The 25,649-nt window shown below is 40.8% G+C and overlaps 1 protein-coding gene across 9 annotated transcripts in view; it reads right to left on the reverse strand.

Moving 5' to 3' along the window:
* Nucleotides 1-25,649, reverse strand: part of LOC116473208 (rab GTPase-activating protein 1-like) — a 293,936-nt gene that overhangs the window by 108,230 nt on the left and 160,057 nt on the right. For 2 of the 9 annotated variants that reach the window (XM_032160935.2, XM_032160939.2), the window contains exons 1-2: nucleotides 4,510-4,746; nucleotides 2,620-2,833 (exon numbers count right to left, since the gene is read on the reverse strand). The exons of 5 other annotated variants lie outside the window; for them this stretch is intronic. In XM_032160935.2, coding sequence (XP_032016826.1) covers nucleotides 2,620-2,730 — 111 coding nt within the window. In that variant the 5' untranslated portion in view covers nucleotides 2,731-2,833; nucleotides 4,510-4,746. Of the gene's footprint in view, nucleotides 1-2,619; nucleotides 3,023-4,509; nucleotides 4,747-5,718; nucleotides 7,106-25,649 lie in introns of those variants that run through there. 2 more of the 9 variants (XM_032160937.2, XM_058443076.1) reach the window with 2 other exon arrangements.

Consider the following 25,649-nt stretch of genomic DNA (forward strand, 5'->3'; position numbering starts at 1 on the left):
CTGTCTCGGCTCACCGTGACATCCACCTCCTGGGTTCAAGCATTTCTCATGCCACAGTCTCCTGAGTAGCTGAGATTATGGGCATGCGCCACTATGCCTGGCTGATTTTTGTTATTTTTAGTAGAGACAGGGTTTCACCATGTTGGCCAGGTTGGTCTTGAACTCCTGGCCTCAAGTGATCTGCCCACTTCAGCCTCCCAAAGTGCTGGGACTACAGGCATGGTCCACCACACCTGGCTGAGTATATTACAGTTTTATTGAGTATATTACAGTTTTATATCTGTTTTGCTTTTTGCAAATCTTTTTGCTTTTTTTTTTGTCTTCCAGCTGATTCTTTTAAACTGCATCTCTACAAAAGTGGAGAGAATATAATGAATCACTATGTATTAATACTTATCACCCAGTTTCAATAATTATCAACACATAATCTACTGGTTCATTTTGAATCTCTGCAGACATTTCATCCAAAACTATTCAATATATATCTCTAAATGACCATTAAAAAAAAATCATAGTATCAGCTGGGTGCAGTGGCTCACACCTGTAATCCCAGCACTTTGGGAGGCCAAGATGGGTGGATCATGAGGTCAGAAGTTTGAGACGATCCTGGCCAACATGGTGAAACTCTGTCTCTACTAAAATACAAAAATTAGCTGGGCATGGTGGTGTGCACCTGTAGTCCCAGGTACTCGGGAGGCTGAAGCAGGAGAATCGCTTGAACACGGGAGGCAGCGGTTGCAGTGAGCTGAGATCGCGCCACTGCACTCCAGCCTGGGAAACAGAGCGAGACTCCATCTTTAAAAAAAAAAAAAAAAAAAAAAAAAAAAAAAATTAGCCGGGCGTGTTGGCAGGTGCCTATAGTCCCAGCTACTCAGGAGGCTGAAGCAGGAGAATCACTTGAACCTGGGAAGGTGGAGGTTGCAGTAAGCCGAAATCACGTCACTGCACTCCAGCTTGGGCAACGAGAGGGAGACTCCGTGTCCAAAAAAAAAAAAAAAATCAATGCACAAAAAATTACATAATTCTCTTAATATCATTATTAAATACCTAATGAGTGGTCAAATTTTTCCCAATTATCTTACAGATCTTTTTATACTTTGTTCAAATTAGCATTTAAACAAGGTTGATTTATTGCATCTGGTTGATAGAACCCTTAAGTCTTTAAAAATCAATCTACAGCTTTCTCCTTTATTTTTTTATTTTTATTTTTTGTAATTTGTTGTTTCAAGAAATAGCCATGTTTTTAAGGTTCCTGTGCCTTAAAATAGAGAAGTAGGGCTTCATACTAGTTAGGTTTAAATGTTATGATATACTCTTTCATTCTGTTGTTTGTGATGAGTCCTATTAAATATAATAAACAAGAAGTTACTACAATTGTAGTTAAAAAGTTGATTTTGGGGGCCGGGCGCCGTGGCTCATGCCTGTAATCCCAGCACTTTGGGAGGTGAGGCGGGCGGAGGTGAGGTCAGGAGTTTGAGACCAGCCTGACCAACATGGAGAAACCCCATCTCTACTAAAAATACAAAATTAGCCAGGCATGGTGGCGCATGCCTGTAATCCCAGCTACTAGGGAGGCTGAGGCAGGAGAGTCGCTTGAACTCAGGAGGCAACAGTTGCGGTGAGCCAAGAACGTGCCATTGCACTCCAGCCTGGGCAATAGGAGCGAAACTCCATCTCAAAAAAGTTGGTTTCAGAGGTATAGATCGTTGATATCTTTTTTTTTTTTTTTTTTTTTTTTTGAGACGGAGTCTCGCTCTGTCTCCCAGGCTGGAGTGCAGTGGCACAATCTCGGCTCACTGCAAGCTCCGCCTCCCGGGTTCACGCCATTCTCCTGCCTCAGCCTCTCCGAGTAGCTGGGACTACAGGCGCCCACCACCACGCCCGGCTAATTTTTTGTATTTTTGGTAGAGACGGGGTTTCACCGTGGTCTCGATCTCCTGACCTCGTGATCCGCCCGCCTCGGCCTCCCAAAGTGCTGGGATTACAAGCGTGAGCCACCGCGCCCGGCAATCGTTGATATCTTAAACTCAATAGCCATTATAATGATGACATCTAAGAGAAGAAACAATAAACACTTGCAAGAACTTCCGTTTTTGATTATGCCAGGACATGCACACATACTAAGATCCTTAGAGAATGGTAAATTTTTTTACAAATATTAAAGCCAAACTAAAATTGTACTGTTATTTTCCTAACAGTTCTTCTTAGTAATAATTTACGACCCTGAAAGTTACCTGATTTTTAGGTAGCTCAATTCTCAGTTGATGTTATGACTCACTGGTAGAAATGTTACACTTCTATGAGCCTCAGTTGTATGCTATGTAAATATAACTAGCCCCTACCTGATAATTATATACATATTTACAAGGCAGAAACTTAAGACAAAGTGATATTTGGCACTCTAAAATTCCTCTCAACCTCATTATATATGAAAGCATCAGCCTAACATTTTAAGTGTGCTACTGTTACATGAGTGTTTAATTATGTAAATAAATCTTTGAAAACCTGTAGACATAACACAAAGCCAATAGCAAGTTATGCCTCAGTTGCTACAGGAGTATAGATATCATGTTAGAAAAGAAAATACAGTCCCAGAGTAGTGTGCAAGGCACCACCTACCATAGACCTGGGCTTGCTGATGGCCACCAGACTAGTGAGGAAGTCTTCATCGTGCAGCTGGCTGAAAACATGGGCGTCATAGGCTACCATAATGGAGATTTCTTCCATCATCTTGCCAGCTGGCCTTTCCACAGCAGCAGCTGCTGTCCCAGCTCCAGACCAGACTATCCAAGGAAAAATCCTACTGCAGCTCAGTGCCAGTGTACACACCCACCTGAGTTCGAGGGGGTGGAGTGTCAAAAATCCAGAAAGAAAGAGAGAGAAAGAAAAAAAAAAAGCGGCTGCTATCACAGGCTTGGCTAGCAATTCACCCCCAGTAGGAAACTAAAGGAGGTTTCTTATCTATGCAGGAAGTATACACTATAAACACCTTCTGCATTTGTAACAGAGAAGCTGGAAAATTCAAGTTTTGGAAACCTTTAAACTTCAAAAAAGAAATAAAGTTTCCTAACTAGAAATATCCTGTAGCAATAACAACAACAAAAAAAACTGATTTGTGTTATGTTCTTGGTAATTAAAAATTTTCATAATAGCTCATCTTCTTACTGCAGTATTATTACATGAAGATTGTTCTTGGAGGAGAGGTAAATTTTCTTAGTGTTCTTACCGCTTATTTTTTTGTAATCTTAGAAAATAAACAGATGAAAACCATTTTAATTTCTCAGAATTTAAAGAATTCATAGTACAGTTACAAATGATCTCCTGAAGTATGAAAAAAAAATTTTCCCCTCTGAGTATTTCTGTTAAAGAAAAAAATGCCAAAACATAAAAATGAAACAGGGACAGCGGTATCAATTAATAATCATTATCCCTCTTCCTACTAAAAAAAATTAAGTATTTTAAGCATAATTTAGTTTTGTGTTGTTATTCAGAAAGCAATACAAGGGTCTCATTTATAAACTGGTTGTTTTGCTCCCATAGATAAAAGTTCTCTTCATCTTTTATCTTTAAGGCTAGAGGTTTCTTTTAATTATTCAAATCAGTAGATAGCCATTAACTGTTGGTAGCTTAACCATCAGTAGTGCTTTTTAAATTACAACTGGAGACCATAAATGAACTGCCATATTTCCAGATGAAAAGTTTGAAAGCTGCCCATAATCACCATTACAAAGTTGCTTGATCAGGAAATATAATGTATACTAATTTCACGGAAAAAGGATTAAGCAAATAAAAATGAGGGGAAGACAGATAAGGCTTCTCTGAAGTTGTTTTTCAATATTCCTAATTAAGCTAATATCTTCCCTGCTTTTTCTAGATCATGACACTGCAGTATTTACTATAAGAAATATTATTTGTTAGAACTAGAAATTAATTTGGCAATGTTTGTCTAAAATCAAAAGAAATAAGCTACTGGTTGAAATGTTTAGTCTTCATTACCAATAGCAGGATTATGTTATCTAAATTCGTTTGCTTTTCAGAAAACAAAACTCAGAATGAGATCTATAGTGTTATTTTCCCATGTTTTCCAAAAGTATTTTTTTCATCTACATTAACATGATTACTTATATAACACTTTGTCCCATTTAAATGTAATTAGTAGAGTTTTACAACTGCTATAGCATTCTAGCTTATAAGAGCGAGCACAAGGAAGGAGGGAAAAGCACCTTATTGCTAGGAAACAAGCAAATCTAATAAGCTTATTTAAACAAAAAAAATGCAATATTTTAAATAAATCCACAAGATTAAAACAGCTTCGAACTGTGTTTGACCCTTGTTGGAGTCAGTAAAGCATTTTTACTTCATTTTTGTTCTACAGCGCTGCTTTGTCTGTTAAGCATTATTTTCACTAACATTTTTTTCCTGCACATTTATCCTAACGCTGACTAACTAGGTAAAAATTAAATGATAATCAAGAGACAAGGCATTATAAGGTGTCCAGGCAGTTCATACCTTTTAAAAACTCCTTATCTTTTCAGAAGTACTTTAAAAGATACTGTGAACCTCTTCATGCATTCACCAGCACCAGAAGATTTCAGATTATCTTGCAACATTTTCTAGATGTGAAAGCAATTCCTCTTGCTTTCATATTTTGCTTTGCTATACAGTGACTCAGAGCTTCCACGCATGGATATCTGAATAAGGTGCACTGACAAAGACACCTGTTGTGGAAGGTAAAGAAAGTACTTCCCACAATGCCTTACTCCCTGCTGGCAACCACTCAGGGGCAAACAAGAGTTACAACCGCAGTTGAGCAGCGCCTATGCACCCTGGGAGAATGCATTCGGCGTAACCATAGGTAATCTTCTTGGTTACGAAGAACCCTTATAACCCAAAAGAAAAGGACCAGAAAAAACAGTTTTAAATAGCACCTAGAGGTGCTGCTGTACATTAAACTCATAAAACATTTATGGCATCAGGCTATAAGCATGCAAAAACATTTTTAGAAAAATAATCAAAGGCTGTAAAAATAGTTTAAGTTTACATAAACAAAAACTAATAACTTCAAATAATTCAGTCCTTTTAGAATTCTACACAGGTTCTTAGATGTTTTTAAAAGCTTCTATAATTTATTACCTTCAACAGATTGTTCTAATTAGCCACAGTGACTAGAATTATTAATAACATGTCATTTCTAAACCCAAGTGGTCCTCTATTGCAGCTGCAGTGCACAGATTTTCTTGAGCAAGGACACTCTAAGTTTGATTTGCAATCTTCACCTTTTGTCACCCTTAAAATGTTCCTTAAAGTTTACTTTACTTTTCAGAGTCTGGGAAGGAAAAATTCAAGGTTTCGTTTCCCCTTATTAAGTGTACTATATTTGCGGTTCCAACGAAAAACATACCCTTCGAAAACTGATGATTACAGAAACTGTCACTCTACTGTCATTTTCTCCAGTCTCAGAAATAACAGCTACACCAATACCCTCCAAAACTTCAGAAGCCATTGTACACAGTCCTGTCTACGAACTCTTGTTTTACCATCCCCCCAACCCATTGATTCCCTGAGTTGTTTACACCTGAGTTTCTGCTGTTATCGCCTTCACACCACGCAACTGCATTGGAAAAAAAAAAAAAAAAAAAAACAGGAGGTAGTGGTGTGGAGAATTACCTGAGATCAAGGGCTGTGGTGTGGACAATACCATTTGTCGCTAAAACTTACCAGGAGAAGAGTATCAAACAAGCAACAGAAACCAGCCACACTCCCGGTAACCAAATAGATGGTCCCCAGTTCAAGCAGGAACTAGCTAGCTGTCTGTCCCCGGGCAAGTCATTTAACTTCCCTAGGTTTCAGTTTCCTCATGGTCATGTAAATTGAGAGGGAGAGAATAAATCCCTGGTTTCCACATGGGTATAGAAAGTCAAAAGCAATGTGTCCTATTCCTATTTCTTCCTATCAAATAGGTTTATTTGATAGAAGATAGAAATAGGTTTATTTGATAGAAGATATCAAATAGGTTTATTAGGTTTATAAACCCTTTCTGGATCTTATTAGAAAATGTTTACGAATAAAATATCTCCAATGATTTTTTAAATGTTGTTCTGAGATTTTACACTGAAAGAGTATTCCATACTAGTAGCTAATTTTGTCCCAACAGTCATCCTTCTAGAACTATTCTTTTTAACAAAAGCATACCTGGGTCATACTATGAGTCAAATAAATCATCTATTCTCAAGTGTCAAATTTAGAAACAGCCAAAACAAAAATCAAGAAAAGCTTGAATCAGATGTGCTATTTTTCTATTGTTGTGTTCTCCCCAATGCAGCAAAGCAGCTTCATTATGGGAGTAGCATTTTTTTATTCATCAGTCAAAGCAGCAAGTATAAAAATTATCTCACCTCACCGGGCGCAGTGGCTCACACTTGTAATCCCAGCACTTTAGGAGGCCCAGGTGGGTGGATCACGAGGTCAGGAGTTCAAGACCAGCCTGGCCAATATGGTGAAACCCCATCTCTACTAAAAACACAAAAATTAGCCGGGCGTGGTGGCGCACGCCTGTAGACCCAGCTACTCGGGAGGCTGAAGCAGAATCGCTTGAACCCGGGAGGCAGGGGTTGCAGCGAGCCAAGATTGCGCCACTGCACGCTAGCCTAGGTGACAGAGGGAGATTCCATCTCGGAAAAAAAAAAAAATTATCTCAACTCAGGAGAGTAGCAGTCAAGACCTTTTTCCTATATCTCATATTCTACTTGTTGAATATTCTCATCACGTCAGCCATAAAATCAGGATCAGATGGAAAGAAAGACAAAACAACTACAAGAGAAACACGGCTTAGGCCAGGCACGGTGGCTCATGCCTGCAATCCCAGCACTTTTGGAGGCCGAGGCAGGTGGATCACGAGGTCAAGAGTTGGAGACCAGCCTGGCCAACATGGTGAAACCCTGTCACTAATAAAAATACAAAAAAATTAGCCAGGCATGGTGGCGTGTGCCTGTAGTCCCAGCTACTTTGGAGGCAGAGACAGGAGAATCGCTTGAACCCAGGAGGCAGAGGTTACAGTGAGCCGAGATTGCACCACTGCACTCCAGCCTGGGCAACAGAGTGAAACTCCGTCTCAAAGAAAAAAAAAAAGAAATATGGTTTAGAGGACAGAAAGGTCTTCTGCAACCCCCATATAGATGGGTAGTGCCCTGGAGAAACTCTGTTCCTCCTGCATGACTGGCCCTCCTCTAATCTTTCATGAACATTCTTTCAGATGTTCCTAAATAACTCTATGCAAACATTCACAAAGAATACATGACTCAATGTTAAGGATCTCCAAAATGACAAAATGTTCACAGTGTTCACAGTGAGATAAATAACTATAAGAAAGGCTGGTTGTGGTGGCTCACACCCATAATCCCGGGAGGCTGAGGGAGGAGGACTGCTTGAGCCCAGTAGTATAAAACCAGCCTGGGCAATGTCAGGCCTCTGAGCCCAAGCCAAGCCATCGCATCCCCTGTGACTTGCACGTATACGCCCACATGGCCTGAAGTAACTGAAGAATCACAAAAGAAGTGAAAAGGCTCTGCCCTGCCTTAACTGATGACATTCCACCACAAAAAAAGTGTAAATGGCCGGTCCTTGCCTTAAGTGATGACATTACCTTGTGAAAGTCCTTTTCCTGGCTCATCCTGGCTCAAAAAGCTCCCCCACTGAGCACCTTGCGACCCCCCACTCCTGCCCACCAGAGAACAAACCCCCTTTGACTGTAATTTTCCTTTACCTACCCAAATCCTATAAAACGGCCCCACCCTTATCTCCCTTCGGACTCAGCCCACCTGCACCCAGGTGATTAAAAGCTTTATTGCTCACACAAAGCCTGTTTGGTGGTCTCTTCACACGGATGCGCATGAAAGGCAACATAGTGAGACTACATGTTTACAAAAAATTAAAAAATCAGCCAGGCATGGTAGCAAGTTCCTGTAGTCTCAGCTATTTGTGGGGAACCCAGGAGGTTCAGGCTACAGTGAACTGCAATTGTGCCACTACACTCCAGCCTGGGTGACAGAATAAGACGCTCTTAAAAAAAAAAAAAAAAAAATAGAACTATAAGAAAGATAAAATTCTATAAATACATTCTTAATTACAGAAAATCAATATTCCAAGCAGGTTTCTATCTACTCTTAGCAGTGTACATTACAAAACCCATGTGCTCTAAGTGAGATAACAAAAGAGAAAATATGAATGAGAAACCATAGAAATATCAGAAGAAAGCTTTTCAGAATTTGTATTTCAGAATAGTCTAGTAACACCTACTGAGTTTTTACAATGGGAAAAGAACAAGTAAAAGGTAAGTAAACTTGTTCTCTTTAAAATTATGCAAAAGTAAATAAAGAACACCATTATTCTTGTGTTGAATACCAGCCATTCAGCTCATTATCTTTCCTATCTCTCCTAGCAGTTGCTAGGAAAATTCAAAACCTCAGAAAACAGATTGTTCAAAAAAAGAAAAAAAAAAAAACTAGCATTAAACTAAAAAAAGAAAAACCAGTGGGACATAAATACTTGCTTAACAGGTATGCTGGGTATCTTGCTGCCTCATTTGCAACTCACCACAAAGAATGAGGGTGAGGTAGATTCCAGACTATGAAAGAATAGATGCAACTCTTTAACAATTCAGCTTTTTACCTCATTTGAAACTAAAATCCACCGCCATCACATTCACATTAAATTTTACCTAACCAAAAGTAAATGTTTCAAGTGCTTGTAAGCATTCACTGATATTTGTTATCACCCAAAATAAAGAGAGTTTCATACTTACCTGAAAACATGAGTAAAGCTTCACTTTGTCTCATTTTAAGCAGAGTGCACAACTGAATTCTAATTACAAATAACGATATATTAATTTTTTTTTTTTTTTTTTTTTTGAGACGGAGTCTTGCTCTGTCGCCCAGGCTGGAGTGCAGTGGCACAATCTCGGCTCACTGCAAGCTCCGCCTTCCGGGTTCACGCCATTCTCCTGCCTCAGCCTCTCCGAGTAGCTGGGACTACAGGCGCCCGCCACCACGCCCGGCTAATTTTTTTTTGTATTTTTAGTAGAGACGGGGTTTCACCGTGGTCTCGATCTCCTGACCTCGTGATCTGCCCGCCTCGGCCTCCCAAAGTGCTGGGATTACAAGCATGAGCCACCGCGCCCGGCCAATACATTAATTTTTAAAGCATTCAAATAATTATGTAAAACATTTCACTAACAATCAAATGAAATGAAACCATTTCACATGATATTCGTTTTTTCATAAGATCAGAGGATAGGTTTAGGGAACAGCAATAGGATTTCATGCAAGTGCCCATTTCTCTCAAGTTTTTCTCCCAGCCTGGATAACTCCCTTTCCAATGGGACCTCACATGCCTGCATTATGTTATATATACTGGCAGCTTGCAGCAGGGCACTTGGTTAAATCCTGCAGTTAAAACTTGACAAGTTTGATGGTATGTGAATTAAATCTTAGTTTATTTTGAAAAAGCAACTCAGGCCAGGTGTGGTGGCTCACGCCTGTAATCTCAGCACTTTGGGAGGCCAAGGCAGGCAGATCACGCTGTCAGGAGTTCGAGACCAGCTTGGCCAACATGGTAAAACCCCGTCCCTACTAAAAGTACAAAAATTATCTGAGCGTGGTGGCACATGCCTGTAATCCCAGCTACTCAGCAGCCTGAGGCAGGAGAATCACTGGAACCCAGGAGACAGAGGTTGCAGTGAGCTGAGATCGCACCACTGCACTCCAGCCTAGGTGACAGAGCAAGACTCTGTTTCAAAACAAAAAACAAACAAACAAAAAAAACTCAAAATTTACTAAATGCTTATAATGTGCATAAGGGGGGGTTACAGATTTTGTAATCTAGTCATACAAATAATCTATAACAATGAATATTTACTAAAAATGTTATAGTAGGCCGGGCGTGGTGGCTCATGCCTGTAATCCCAGCACTTTGGGAGGCCGAGGCAGGTAGATCACGCGGTCAGGAGATCGAGACCATACTGGCTAACACAGTGAAACCCCGTCTCTACTAAAAATATAAAAAAAGTTAGCCGGGCATTGTGGCAGGTGCCTGTAGTCCCAGCTACTCGGGAGGCTGAGGCAGGAGAATGGCATGAACCTAGGAGGTGGAGCTTGCAGTGAGCCAAGATCGCACCACTGCACTCCAGCCTGGGCAACAGAGCAAGACTCCATCTCAAAAAAAAAAAAAAAGTTATAATAATGGCAGCTAATATTTAACAAGTATTCACTATGTCCTAGACACAAAATCTCATTTCATCTTCACTGTAAATCAATAAACTAGATACCATAATTATTCCTTTTTTGTAGATAATTAAAATATGGAGAGGTGGCTGGGCGCGGTGGCTCATGCTTGTAATCCCAGCACTTTGGGAGGCCGAGGCGGGCGGATCACGAGGTCAGGAGATCGAGAACACGGTGAAACCCTGTCTCTACTAAAAATACAAAAAAATTAGCCGGTCGTAGTGGCGGGCGCCTGTAGTCCCAGCTACTCGGAGAGGCTGAAGGAGGAGAATGGTGAGAACCTGGGAGGCAGAGTTTTCAGTGAGCCGAGATTGCACCACTGCACTCCAGCCTGGGCGACAGAGCGAGACCCTGTCTCAAAAAAAAAAAAAATATATATATATATATATATATATATATATATATATATGGAGAAGTTTTGTGATTTGACTCAATACCTACAGCTAGAAATAGAGCTGCTAGGATTAAAAAACAGGTGTGTCTGTTTCTAGTGTGCAAGCTAAAGGATAAGGGAAGTAGGCAAACATATACCAGAATTAGCCATGTGCCAAACACTGCTGTTTCTCAAACACTGATGTCTCCTTCACACACATACATAGGTTACAGACTATAAAAAAAGCTATGTCTGTCACGTAATACAATAATTAGTGATATAGGACTGTAATAGAATGAAGTCCCTCTGCAGATGGGGAAGGCTTCATGGAAAAGATGGACTGAATTTAGATAGGCAAAGTAAAATAATTTTTTACAGGGAAAAATGAATTTAGAATGACCATAGTGGTAAACTGATACTGGACACAGTAGAAGTTACAAAGGCAGATTTAAATTAGCCTATGGTAGTTTGCAAATATCAGGTCAACAAATTAGGCCAAAGCCAGTTATTGAAGATTACTAAATTCCTGCTTTTCTAGCTTCTATTTATGCTGTTAGAGAAAGGAAGTGTGGGCTCCAGAATTTAGAATAACCTGGTTTAATATTTGGCTGTACCACTCACTGGCTATGTGACTGTCTTAGTCTGTTTCGGCTGCTACTAGAATAAAATACCATAGACCGGATAACTTATACACAACAGAAATTTATTTATCACATTTCTGGAGGGTGGAAGATTAAGGTGCTGGCAGATTTGGTGTCTGGTGGGAGCGTGTTTTCTAGCACAGGCAGAGGTCTTCTCTCTGTGTCCTCACATGGTAGAATGAGGAAGGGGTCTCCTTGGAGTTTTTTTTATAAGGGCACTAATCTCATTCAAGAGAACTTAACTCGCATGATCTAATCACCAGTCAAAGATCCCGTCTCTTAATATCATCACATTCGGATATTTCACCATGTGAATTTTGGGGGGGACACAAACATTCAGTCTACAGCAGTGACCATGAGCAAATTACATAAGTTGTCTCAGTCCTTGGTTTTCTCATCTGTATTAGTCCGTTTTCACACTGCTAGGAAGAAAAACCCCAAGACTGGGTAATTTATAAAGGAAAGAGTTTTTTTTTGTTTTTTTGTTTTTTTTTTTGAGACGGAGTCTTGCTCTTTCGCCCAGGCTAGAGTGCAGTGGCGCGATCTCGGCTCACTGCAAGCTCCTCCTCCCGGGTTCACGCCATTCTCCTGCCTCAGCCTCCCTAGTAGCTGGGACTACACGCGCCCGCCACCGCGCCCGGCTAATTTTTTGTATTTTTAGTAGAGACGGGGTTTCACCGTGTTAACCAGGATAGTCTTGATCTCCTGACCTCGTGATCCACCCGCCTCGGCCTCCCAAAGTGCTGGGATTACAGGCGTGAGCCACCGCGCCCGGCCTGCAGGAAAGAGTTTTAACTGACTCACAGTTCTACATGGGTGGAGAGGCCTTGGGAAACTTACAGTCATGGCGGAAAGTGAAGGGGAAGCAAGGACCTTTTTCACATGGCAGCAGGAGAGAGAAGGGAAAGCAGGGGAAATGCCAGACGCTTATAAAACCATCAGATCTTGTGAGAACTCACTCACGATCACAAGAACAGCATGGTGGATGCTGTTCCACTCACCTCCCATGATCCACTACCCCATGATCCACTCACCTCCCTCCCTGGACATGTGGGGATTACAATTTGAGATGATATTTGGGCAGGGACACAGAGCCAAACCATATCATCATCCACAAAATGAGAAAATAGTAACAATGCAGTGAGGTACCTGACTCTGGAAAGCATTTGATTGATGTTGGTTGTTACTATCAATATTAATAAAAATGATGTACAGGGGGCAAAATTATTTGATGAAAACTAAAGAGAAGAGGTAATTGTAACCTTTAGAAATGGGGCAGGGAGTGAGGTTCTCAGTATATGAGAACACAACCAATGCCTCCATTTTTTTTTTTCGTATTTCCTTGTCCAGGAGAGACGAATAACAGTGTCACACAATTTCAATCCTCTACCAATTTTCCATAAACAACTACATCTTTCTGGACGCTGATTTATTTGGGAGTAATTTGGTAATTTACACGAGTCCTTCTGTTAGAAATGACTGAGACAGGTTAGTGGAGGTGAAGTCTTGATAGGGAGGCCTGTGGGGCGGTGGGGCACAATCTCCTACAGTTTGCTGCCCTCTCCAGTTTCCTGACTACAGTGCAAACAGAATTTAATCAATTACCTCTCATTAAATTGAGCAACTATGAGAAGAACAGGGAAAAAAGAGCATTTGTTATATAATGATATTAATCTATTGTAACCTGATCAACAAAACACCATTACTATGGGCTATCATGTGAAAATAAATAATCCTTCTTCATAACTATATTATAATAAGGTTTTCCACAGTTCATTTTTATCTTAAGAGTCAAAAGAAATACCTTGTGCAATGGTTTAGAGCAGCAGCTAAGTCAGAAACTAAGAACTGACCAACAAACCACTTCACTTCAAAGATGTCAACTAAGTTTCCATCAGAGGTAAATGGGGAAGGGGGAGAGAAATAACACATATTTAAAACCTACTGTGCTAGGGAGGAGCCAAAATTTCATTATCTCTTTTAGTTCTTACACAATACTTTGTAGCAGGTTTTATTATCCCAATTTTACAGAAGAGATACTTACTCTAAGAGTTTAAGCAATTTAGGCTGGGTGCAGTGGAAATCATGCCTGTAACCCCAGCACTTCGGCAGGCCAAGGTGGGTGAATCGCCTGAGGTCAGGTGTTCGAGACCAGCCTGGCCAACATGGTGAAAACTCATCTCTACTAAAAATACAAAAAAAATTAGCTGGTCATGGTGGTGGGTGCCTACAATCCTAGCTACTCGGGAGGCTGAGGCTTAACCCCAGGTGGCGGAGGCTGCGGTGAGCTGAGATCATGCCACTGCACTCCAGCCTGGGCGATGGAGCAAGACTCCATCAAAAAAAAAAAGAGTTTAAGCAATTTAAAGTCACACTACTTTGGCTGGGCTCAGTGGCTCATGCCTGTAATCCCAGCACTTTGGGAGGCTGAGATGGGAGCATCACCTGAGATCAGGAGTTTGAGACCAGCCTGGACAACATGGTGAAACCTCATCTCTACTAAAAATATAAAAATTAGTCGGCCTGGTGGCATGCACCTGTAATCCCAGCTACTTGGGAGGCTAAGGGAGGAGAATTGCTTGAACTCAGGAGGTGGAGGTTGCAGTGAGCTGAGATCATGTCACTGCACTCCAGCCTGGGCGACAGAGCAAGACTCTGTCTCAAATAAATAAATAAGTCACACTACTACTAAATGAGAGTTATGATTAAACCCAAACGTGATTACAAAGGCTCAGGTTTTTTCCCACCTACATCAGGTTTGTCACAAATGAAAGCAAGAGAAAAGACAGGAGATTCAATTCACTTTTGAATAGCCCATTTGGAAATCCTGAAATAGAAGTTTTAAAATTTCTAATGGTAGACTCTATATTTCTCTTATCTTAGTATTTTGCTCTTAATGTTGTATCCTTATATAATGAAAATATGGGCTGAAAACTTATATTGCATCCAACAGTATCTATCCATCTTTTTTTTTTTTTTTTTTTTGGCGTGATCTTGGCCCACTGCAACCTCCACCTCCCAGGTTCAAGCATTTCTCCTGCCTCAGCTTCCCAAGCAGCTGGGACTATAGGCGCACACCACCACACCCAGCTAATTTGTGTATATTTAGTAAAGACAAGGTTTCACCATGTTGGCCAGGCTGATCTCAAACTCCTGACCTCGTGATCCGGCCGCTTCAGCCTCCCAACATGCTGGGATTACAGGCATGAGCCACCGTGGCCGGCTATCTATAATTTTTGAGACAGGGTTTCTTTCTGTTGCCCAGGCTGGATTGCAGTGATGCATTTACAGCTCACTGCAGCCTCAACCTCCTGGGCTCAAGTGATCCTCCCACCTCAGCCTCCACAGTAATTGGGACTACAAGTGCCACCACTCCCAGCTAATTTTTAAATTAAAAAAAATATATATATTTTTTGAGACAGGGTCTCACTATTGTCCAGGGTGGAGTGCAGTGGCACGATCACAGCTCACTGTGGCCTCGACCTTCCAGGCTCAGGTAATCCTTCTCCCTCAGTCTCCCAAGTAGCTGGAACTACAGGCATGCACTACCAAGCCTGGCTAATTTTTTATATTTTTAGTAGAGAAGGAGTTTCACCATGTTGCCCAGGCTGGTCTCGAACTCATGAACTCAAGCCATTCACCCACCTCAGCTTCCCAAAGTGCTGGGATTACAGGTGTGAGCCACCATGCCTGGCCTGTAGTAGGATTTATTATATAAGGCATTCGCAAATATGAAGAGAAAGAAGACTGAAGGCAATTTATCAATTCCTCCTCAAGTTACTGATGAATGCAATACACATTAACAGACTGCTATAATAGAAAATACCATGTGAATTGAGGCGACATTCTTGTCAGTGATGGCTTCCATGATGTTAAAAATTGGCTTTATGTATGCTTTAAGAGCAATAGTAAATTGCTTAATGGTCTAAAATAAAATAATAAAAAGATTTTCATAATTTTAAAACAGCTGTCATAGTGGTGGCAGTGGCAATGCCCAGAACATTCTAATTTCATTCATTTGAATGACAGTTTATTTTTTATGTTAAATCTAAAATATGTTTTTATATTTCTGTAGATAGATATAGAGGGAAAGATGAGAGAAGGAGAAAAAATAAATGTTATGGTTGAAGTTTAAACTCTGAATATTGGCAGGCTGGCATCTCTCTCTCTCTCTCTCTCTCTCTCTTTCTCTCTCTCTCTCTCTCTCCCTCTCTCCCTCTCTCTCTCTTCCTCCCTCCCTCCCTCCCTCCCTCTCCCCTCCTCTCTTTCACTCTCTCTCAAACATACATATCTCTTAAAAATTATTTTTGTCCTAAACTATTTGGCAGATATTGTCTTTGTATCAGATTACTTACTAAGTATGAATCTTTAAACTTCACTCTAGTTATCCTACATTGTTCTCTTTGTAGAGTGGTTGACAATACAAATGAGATATGAACACAGTTGAGATGTGAACATGATACATATAGTCTTACAGATTGCAGTTTATAAATAAGCTCTATATTAGTCAATTGTAGATGAAATGTTCTATTATTTATAGTTACTATAGCTACTAATAATCTAATATTGCCTTTTTAAAAAAGTTACAGGTTCTAGCTATGTTGCCCAGGCCAGACTTGAATTCCTGGGCTAAGCAATCTTCTCACGCAGCCTCCTGAGTGGGTGGGACCACAGGCACAAGTTACTGTGCCTGGCAATACTGCTTTAAATACACTTTATTTTATGATAGGGTAATGTCTTACTGAAGATACTCCATTAAAACAAAAAAATCTCTGATATGTATAGATGATAATTAATCATTACACAAAATGATATCTTAGGAGTTCTTGCCTGTGAAAGAAAATATGCTATAAATTTGCCCAAAGCCTCTCTGCAAGATAGAATTCTAAAGCAGCCATTTTGTAAAGGAGCTTCATTCTGAGACAAAAGTAACTCTTTGAAAGCACAGTTTCTCTTTAATATAGACTCGCTTAACACTATTAATATAAGTTGCCTGTGTTCTTTTTTGAGAGGGAGTCTTGTTCTTTCACCCACGCTGGAATGCAGTGGCACCATCTCGGCTCACTGCAACCTCCACCTCCTAGGTTCAAATAATCCCCTGCCTCAGCCTCCCAAGTAGCTGGGATTACAGGCATGTGCCATCATGCCCAACTATGTGTTCTTTTTACTGCTAATATTTTTGTGCAAGTGGCAAGTGGTCTTCTTTTATTTATTTATTTTATTTTTTTGAGACGGGGTCTCACTCTGTCACCCAGGCTGGAGTGCAGTGGTGCGATCTCTTGGCTTACTGCAGCCTCAAACTTCCCAGGCTCCAGTGATCCTCCCACCTTAGCCTCCCAAGTAGCTGGGACCACAGGTGTGTGCCACCACATCCAGCTAATTTTTGTATGTTTTGTAGAGACAGGGTTTGGCAATGTTGTCTGGGCTGGTCTCAAACCGTTGAGCTCTGGTGATCCTCTCCCCAGGCTTCCCAAAATGCTGAGATTACGGGAGTGAGCCACCACACTAGCCTGATGCAAATGGTCTTTAATGTCTCAACACCACAGAATGCAAAGGGCGCAGTAAGCAAATTTGCTGGTATTTTGTTTTTACTTCAGGGCAGTTGAACAGAAACACAGTTGATATGGTTTGGCTGTGTCCCCACCCAAAGTCTCATATTGAATAGTAATCAAAATTGTAATTCCCATGTGTTGGGGGAGGGACCTCATGGGAGGTGATCAGATCATGGGGGTGGTTCCCCCATGCTGTTCTCATGATAGTGAGTGAATTCTCATGAGATCTGATGGTTTTAGAAGGGGCTTTTCCCCATTTTGCTCGCATTCTTCTCCTTCCTGCCACCATGTGAAGAAGAACATGTTTGCTTTCCCTTCTGCAATAATTGTAAGTTTCCTGAGGCCTCCCCAGCCATGCTGAACTGTGAGTCAATTAAACATCTTTCCTTTATAAATTAACCAGTCGCTGGTATGTCTTTATTAGCAGCGTGAGAATGAACTAATATAAGAGTGAAGAAAATAGGTCTGAGATTTGGATAATAATACAGCTTTATATGTCACAGTGGGGAGACTTAACCTCAGACAAGTAAACACACCAAGGCTAAATTAAGTATGACACGACATTGCAAAATGACAGCACCACTCATACCCTCAAACCTTAGAAAACCCTTAGCTCAGATGATGCTTCTGAGATACTTCTGCATCAAACAACCAAAAGTAAAACCATCACATATAAGTAATAGCAATGACTTCAATTTAATTTCTAAATTCCTTCTCCTAAAACCTTAATATATTTCCTCTAAAATAATTAGCTTACCATTAAAAAGAAATATTATAGAATTCTGTATCCAGTGAATTAGAAAACTTTTTTTTTTTTCTGTGACAGAGTCTTGCTCTGTTGCCAAGGCTGGAGTGCAGTGGCACGATCTTGGCTCACTGCAAACTCCACCTCCTGGGTTCAAGCAATTCTCCTGCTTCAGCCTCCCGAGTAGCTGGGATTATAGGCACACACCACCACTCCCGGCTAATTTTTGTATTCTTAGTAGAGACAGGGTTTCACCATGTTGGCCAGGCTGGTCTCGAACTCTTGACCTCGTGATCTGCCTGCCTTGGCCTCCTAAAGTGCTGGGATTACAGGTGTGAGCCACCATGCCTGGCCAGAAAACATTTCTTTTTTTTTTTTTTTTTTTTTTTTTTAAGACAGAGTCTCGCTCTGTCACCCAGACTGGAGTGCAGTGGCACGATCTTGGCTCACTGTAAGCTCCGCCTCCCAGGTTCACACCATTCTCCTGCCTCAGCCTCCCAAGTAGCTGGGACTACAGGCGCTTGCCACCATGCCTGGCTAATTTTTTGTCTTTTTAGTAGAGACGGGGTTTCACCATATTAGCCAGGATGGTGCCGATCTCCTGAACTCATGATCTGCCCGCCTCGGCCTCCAAAGGTGCTGGGATTACAGGCATGAGCCACCACACCCAGCCCAGAAAACATTTCTTAACTCAGCAAATATCATTGATAGGGTATTCTGTTAGAAAAGATTAACTAAAGTAAATGACAAATACAGCAATGCTACTAAGAGGTTGAAGGGAGAAAAAAGAAGTTCCCGTTAAATATACTGTTTTTCTTTCTTTCTTTTTTTTTTTTGCTACAAACAACTCGTGTACAAATTAATTATAAAAATGCAGGCCAGGCACAGCGGCTCACCCCTGTAATCCCAGCACTGTGGGATGCCGAGGTGGGTGGATCATTTAAGGTCAGGAGTTTGAGATCAGCCTGGCCAAGATGGTGAAACCCCGTCTCTACTAAAAACACAAAAATTTGCCAGGCATGGTAGGTGCACCTGTAGTCCCAGCTACTTGGGAGGCTGAGGCAGGAGAATCACTTGAACCCGGGTGGCAGAGGTTGCAGTGAGCCGAGATCGAGCTACTGCACTCCAACCTGGGCAACACAGCAAGACTCCATTTAAAATTAAAAAAAAAAAGAATTAATCATAAAAGTGCAGAAATCCAAAGAAATACCAAAGTGAAACAACTTCCTCTTGGATTTGATGGTTAATACACAAATATATAAATTTAAAATAAGTAAATCCTCCAAGCCTTTACTAGATACCTAGGTCTATAAGTTATTTAGGCAGCTGCTAAGCAACATCCGCTTCCGTAGGGCTAAAGTGCATGAAATTAGCAGGTTTTCAGGAAAAGATAAATTGAATAAAAAATTAGGGAACAGCCAAAGGAAAAAGCATTAACTTGCTAATTAGGCTGTAAGAGAGGTTTAGTGACTTTTAGCAATAGTTTTTATGCATTTCGTTTTCTACTAGCACCAAATGAGATGGTACTTTAACATATTAATATTTTAATTCATAAAATTAAAATTAATATTTTATTAATTTTAATTTTATGAATTAAAATATTAATTTTAATTCATCATAATTAATAAAATATTAATTTTAATTCATAAAAATCACTGTTATGAAACAGTGATCATTATATCCACTTCTACACTTAAAAACTTAATTATATAATTAAGGTATTGGATCAGGATAACTGGGGTATCCTGATCCAATGCCCCAATTACTACTACTAACAATGATCTCCATAGATCCCTTTCTCTAACAGTACTGTTTTTCAAATCACCAGTTTCAGGGTATGTCACACCCCTGGGTTTGTGCTTAAAAAAATTTTGTTGTAACATGAAATCAGTAAAGATACAGCTTCATGATGCTGCTTAGAAACTACTAGATCTCTCTTTGACAAGGGCACCGAGGAGAATACACAATGGGGAGAGGACAGTCTCTCCAATAAATGGTGCCGGAAAAACTGGATCTCCACACGCAAGAGAATGAAACCGGACCCTTATCTTATACCATAACAAACATTAACGTGAAATATTTAAAGACTTAAATTTAAGACCTGAAATCACAAAACTCCTAGAAGAAAACTTAAGGGAAAAACTCCTTTACACTCATTTTGGCAATGATTTTTTGACACAAGCACAGGCAATAAAAGCAAAAATAAACATGTGGGACTACATCAAACTAAAAAGCTCTGCACAGCAAAGGAAATAGTCAACAAAATGAAAATGCAACTTAGAAAATGGAAGACAATATTTCCAAACTATATATCTCATGAGGGATTAATATCCAAAATATTTAAAGAATTCACATAACTCAACAGCAAAACACCAAATAACCCAATTTAAAAATGGCCAAAGGACCTGAATAGATATTTTCCCAAAGAAGTCATAAATATAGCCAGCAAGTATATGAAAAGGTGCTCAACGTCATTAATCATTAGAGAAATACAAATCAAAACCATGAAATATTACCTCATACCTGTTAGGATGGCCATTATTTAAAAAAAAAAAAAAAGATAACAATTGTTAGTGAGGATATGGAGAAAAAAGAACCTTTATACACTTTTGGTGGAAATGTAAATTGGCCCAGCTACTATGAAGAATAGTACAGAGGATCTTCAAATATAAAAAATGGAACTACCACAGCAATCCAACTTCTGGGTATGTAACCAAAGGTAATGAAATCAGCATAGTATCTCGAAGAGATATTTGCACTCCTACATTCGCTGCAGAATTATTCATAATGACCAAGATATAGAAATAACCTAAGCATCTGTTGATGGATGAATGGATACAAAAAGGTGGCATATATATTTATATTTATAGATATACATAATAGAATATTATTCAGTCATAAAAAAGAAGGAAATCCTGCCCTTCATGACAACATGGATGAAGCTGGAAGACATTATGCTAAGTGAAATAAGCCAGACACAGAAAGACCAATATTGTATGACTTGTACAGATGGAATCTAAAAATGTCAAACTCACAGAAGCAGAGAGTAGAATGGTGGTTGCTCCTTGTCGAGGGATAAGATAGATGGAGAGATGTTGCTCAAAGGGCCCAAATTTCAGTTATAAGATGATAAAGTTCTGAGGATCTAATGTACAGTATGGTGACTACAAGTTAATGATACTCTATACTGAAGTTTGGTAAGGGAGATGTAGATTTGCTAGATCATAAGTGTTCCCACTGAGAGGTGACAGTGTGCTGGCAGTCCTCACAGCCCTTGCTTGCTCTCGGCACCTCCTCTGCCTGGGCTCCCACTTTGGCAACACTCGAGGAGCCCTTCAGCCCACCACTGCACTGTGGGAGCCCCTTTCTGGGCTGGCCAAGGCGGGAGCTGGCTCCCTCAGCTTGCAGGGAGGTGTGGAGGGAGAGGCGCGAGCGGGAACCGGTGCTTGCAGGCCAGCTGGAGTTCCGGGTGGGTGTGGGCTTGGTGGGCCCCTCACTCAGAGCAGCCAGCAGGCCCTGCCAGCCCGCCCTGCCGGCCCCGGGTAATGAGGGGCTTAGCACCCAGGCCAGCGGCTGCGGAGGGTGTACTGGGCCCCCAGCAGTGCCAGCCCACCGGCGCTGCGCTCGATTTCTCACCGGGCCTTAGCTGCCTTCCCACAGGGCAGGGCTCGGGACCTGCAGTCCGCCATGCCTGAGCCTCCCACCCGCTCCATGGGCTCCTGTGCGGCCCAAGCCTCCCCGACGAGCGCCACCCCCTGCTCCATGGCGCCCAGTCCCATCGACCACCCAAGGGCTGAGAAGTGCGAGTGCATGGCGCGGGACTGGCAGGCAGCTCCACCTGCAGCCCTGGTGTAGGATCCACTGGGTGAGCCCAGCTGGGCTCCTGAGTCTGGTGGAGATGTGCAGAACCTTTATGTCTAGCTCAGGGATTGTAAATACACCAATCAGCACCCTGTGTCTAGCTCAGGGTTTGTGAGTGCACCAATCAACACTCTGTATCTAGCTGCTCTGGTGGGGCCTTGGAGAACCTTTGTGTTGATACTCTGTATCTAACTGATCTGATAGGGACATGGAGAACTTTTATGTCTAGCTCAGGGATGGTAAACGCACCAATCAGTGCCCTGTCAGAACAGACCACTGGGCTCTACCAATCAGCAGGACGTGGGTGGGGCCAGATAAGAGAATAAAAGCAGGCTGCCCGAGCCAACAGCGGCAACCTGCTCGGGTCCCCTTCCACACTGTGGAAGCTTTGTTCTTTTGCTCTTTGCAATAAATCTTGCTACTGCTCACTCTTTGGGTCCACACTGCTTTTATGAGCTGTAACACTCACCGCGAAGGTCTGCAGCTTCACTCCTGAAGCCAGCGAGACCACGAGCCCACCGGGAGGAATGAACAACTCCAGACGTGCCGCCTGAAGAGCTGTAACACTCACTGCGAAGGTCTGCAGCTTCACTCCTGAGCCAGCGAGACCACGAACCCATCAGAAGGAAGAAACTCCAAACACATCCGAACATCAGAAGGAACAAACTCCGGACACGCCACCTTTAGAACTGTAACACACTGCAAGGGTCCGCGGCTTCATTCTTGAAGTCAGTGAGACCAAGAACCCACCAATTCCGGACACACCACCACACACATACACACACACACACACACACACACGTTAACTATATGGGGTATTGGATGTGTTAATTAGCTTGACTGTGGTAATTATTTCACAATGTATGCATAAATCAAATCATCATGTTATATGCCTTAAATATAAATAATTTTTATTTGTCAATTATATCTCAATAAGGTTGGGAAGGAAGGAAACTATTAGATCCCTAAAAACTTTGTTATTTACTATCAGCATTTTGGAATAATTTTTTTTTTTTTTTTTTTTTGCAGATCTTACTATATAAATTCAATAAGTAAAGAAGAATGTTGTTTAAACTACTGGGTATAACAATGGAAACTCATTAAAAAGGAAATAGGCAAATAACTGAAGGGAAAATTACTGTGGAATTTCAAATGTTGTGAAGGAAGGAGATAGAAAGTGGAATATACAGTTTTATTATTTTGAGGATTCAAGGGAAAATTCCCCACCCTACCTCTCTCTACTTGTCCTTTACTTCATTTTTAAAAAATCATTTGATTTTTTATTTTTTTTGAGACAGGGTTTTGCTCTGTTATCCAGATTGGAGTCAGCTCACTGCAACCTCAACTTATCTTGCCTCAGTCTCCCAAGTACCTGGGACAGTAGGTGTGTACCACTGGGCGTGGCTAAGATTGACATACATAAAATATCCTTCCACCTCCGTCTCCCTAGTCATTTTTTAATATTGTGTTGCAAGTTGTGTAAATGGTGCCAGGATACAATTTCTAATCCCCTTATTCACTAAATCATTTCTTTCCTGATTTTCATAAAGTCCACATTGAGCAAACCTTGATGCAAAAGCTAGTGAGGGCCATAAAAAAACCACATAAAGAACCTACATTTGTGATGAATTTTGTCATGAAGGAGGTGCCTTGTGTCTGGATTGTGATCATGTAATCATGCCTCCTCGTATTAATCCTGCAACCAATATACCATGTGAGCTTAGATAGTGAGGCTCTTTATTTGGGAAAAAAAAAAGCACTGGACTAAATGATCGGTCAAGTCTACTGAAGTTTAACAGTCCATAACATCATTTTAAAGCATACTGCTATATAAAAATTGTTATTTTTAGTTTTCTTTTTCTTTTTTAACTTTTAAGTTCAGGGGTACATGTGTAGGATGTGCAGGTTTGTTACACAGGCAAACGTGTGTCATGGGGCTTTTTGCACAGATTATTTCATCACCCAGGTATTAAGCTTAGTATCCATTAGATATTTTTCCTGATCCTCTCCCTCCTACCCTCTGCCCTCTGGTAGTCCCCAGTGTGTGTTGTTCCCCTCTATGTGACCATCATTTAGCACCCACTTGTAAGTGAGAACACACAGTATTCGGTGTTAGTTTGCTAAGGATAATGGCCTCCAGCTCCATCCATGTCCCAGCAAAGGACATGATCTCATTCTTTTTTATGGCTGTATAGCATTCCATGGTATATATGTAGCACATTTTCTTTCTTTCTTTCTTTTTCTTTCTTTTTTGAGACAGAGTCTCGCTCTGTCTCCCAGGCTGGAGTGCAGTAGCGCAATCTTGGCTCACTGCAACCTTCACCTCCTGGGTTCAGGCCATTCTCCTGCCTCAGCCTCCCAAGTAGCTGGGACTACAGGCACCCGCCACCACGCTCAGCTAATTTTTTTTGTATTTTTAGTAGAGATGGGGTTTCACCATGTTAGGCAGGATGGTCTCGATCTCCTGACCTCATGATCCGCCCATCTCGGCCTCCCAAAGTGCTGGGATTACAGGCGTGAGCCACCGCGCTCGGCCTCACATTTTCTTTAAACAGTCTATCACTGATGGGCATTTAAGTTGACTCTATGTCTTTGCTATTGTGAATAGTGTTGCAATGAATATACGCATGCATGTGTCTTTATAACAGAATGATTTATATTCCTTTTGGTATATACCCAGTAAAGGGATTGCTGGGTCAAATGGTATTTCTGTCATTAGATCTTTGAGGAATCGCCACACTGTCTTTTCCACAATGGTTGAACTAATTTACACTCCCATCAACAGTGTAAAAGTATTCCTTTTTCTCAACAACCTCACCAGCATCTGTTATTTTTTGACTTTTTAATAATAACCATAATTGTTATTTTTCAAAGATTATTTGATCTTTAAACCTGCTCAGATGAGACATTTATTACCAGATAGTAGGATCTTTTGCTTTCTTTTTTGTTTTCCTGTAGTAATAATAAGTGTCTCAGGACAGACTTAAGAATCCATTGTGAAGGTCTAATAGTCTAGGTAAGGATAAAAGGCCAAGAGTCAGCAAGCAGTTGGTAATGGTACACATGGCTGAACTATGACATTATAATGACTTTCATTTTATTTTCACAACCTCTAGAATTAAATACAGGAAGACTCTCCAAATCATAGAACTCAGCTGAGTCACAGAGTCACATACAGAAGAGTGTTTGAATCTTGGCACTATTAGTATTTTGGAATGGGTGATTTTTGTTGTAGGGAGCTATCCTATGCATTTAAAGATGCTTTGCACAATCATTGGCCTCTACACACCAGATATCAGTAGGATCTCACAACCCAAGGTTGTGGCAACCAAAATTTCTTCCAGACATTGCTAAATGTCCCCTCAGGGCAAAATCACTCTCTGTTGAGGACCATGGATATACAGTATATTAAAATTACTGGTCTAGTGTGTGGGTTATGCCTGTAATTCCAATACTTTGAGAGGCCAAGGGCAGGAGGATCACTTGAGCCCAGGAGTTCAAGACTAGCATAAGTAACATAGTGAGACCCCATCTCTACAAAAAAGTTTTAAAAAATTAGCCAGGCATGGTGGCACATGCCTGTAATCCCAACTACTTGGGAGGCTGAGGTAGGAGGATCATTTGAGCCTGGGAGGTCGAGACTGCAATGAGTGCCACTACATCCCAGCCTGGGTGACAAAGTGAGACCCTGCCTAAAAATAAACAATAAAATAATTAAACAATAAAACAATAAAATTAAAACAATAAAATAAAATACAATTATAGAGAGAAGTTATTTTTCACCCCAATTAACTTTTAACTATTAGACTCTTAAAAATATTTTTTATGATTTCAGACCAATCTGATATTGTCTCTGACCCTACTGAAAATTGTCAGTAAATGAGTCACTGAATTAGTATGCGTGAAAAACTTTCTTTCACTTTGAGAAGGTTCTTGCTCTCATAGATTACAACAAGAATACACACACTCTTAAAATTAGGAAATCACAAATCAGTTACTGACAAGTCAGCTGTGGGTGTCTCATTGTTATCAATATTATCAATACATATCATTATTAATTATATGTTGGTATAGATATTATTGAAATTCATCAATCAGTTCTATATAGCAGTATCTGTGAATTTCAGAGATAGGAGGGTTATAAAGGGTTTTCAGATTCTTATGTATTCCAATCCATGGTTTATTGATGAATTTATCATC

Source organism: Hylobates moloch, unplaced genomic scaffold (assembly GCF_009828535.3).
Source record: "Hylobates moloch isolate HMO894 unplaced genomic scaffold, HMol_V3 SCAFFOLD_8, whole genome shotgun sequence".
In the NCBI taxonomy this organism is placed as follows: Eukaryota; Metazoa; Chordata; class Mammalia; order Primates; family Hylobatidae; genus Hylobates; species Hylobates moloch.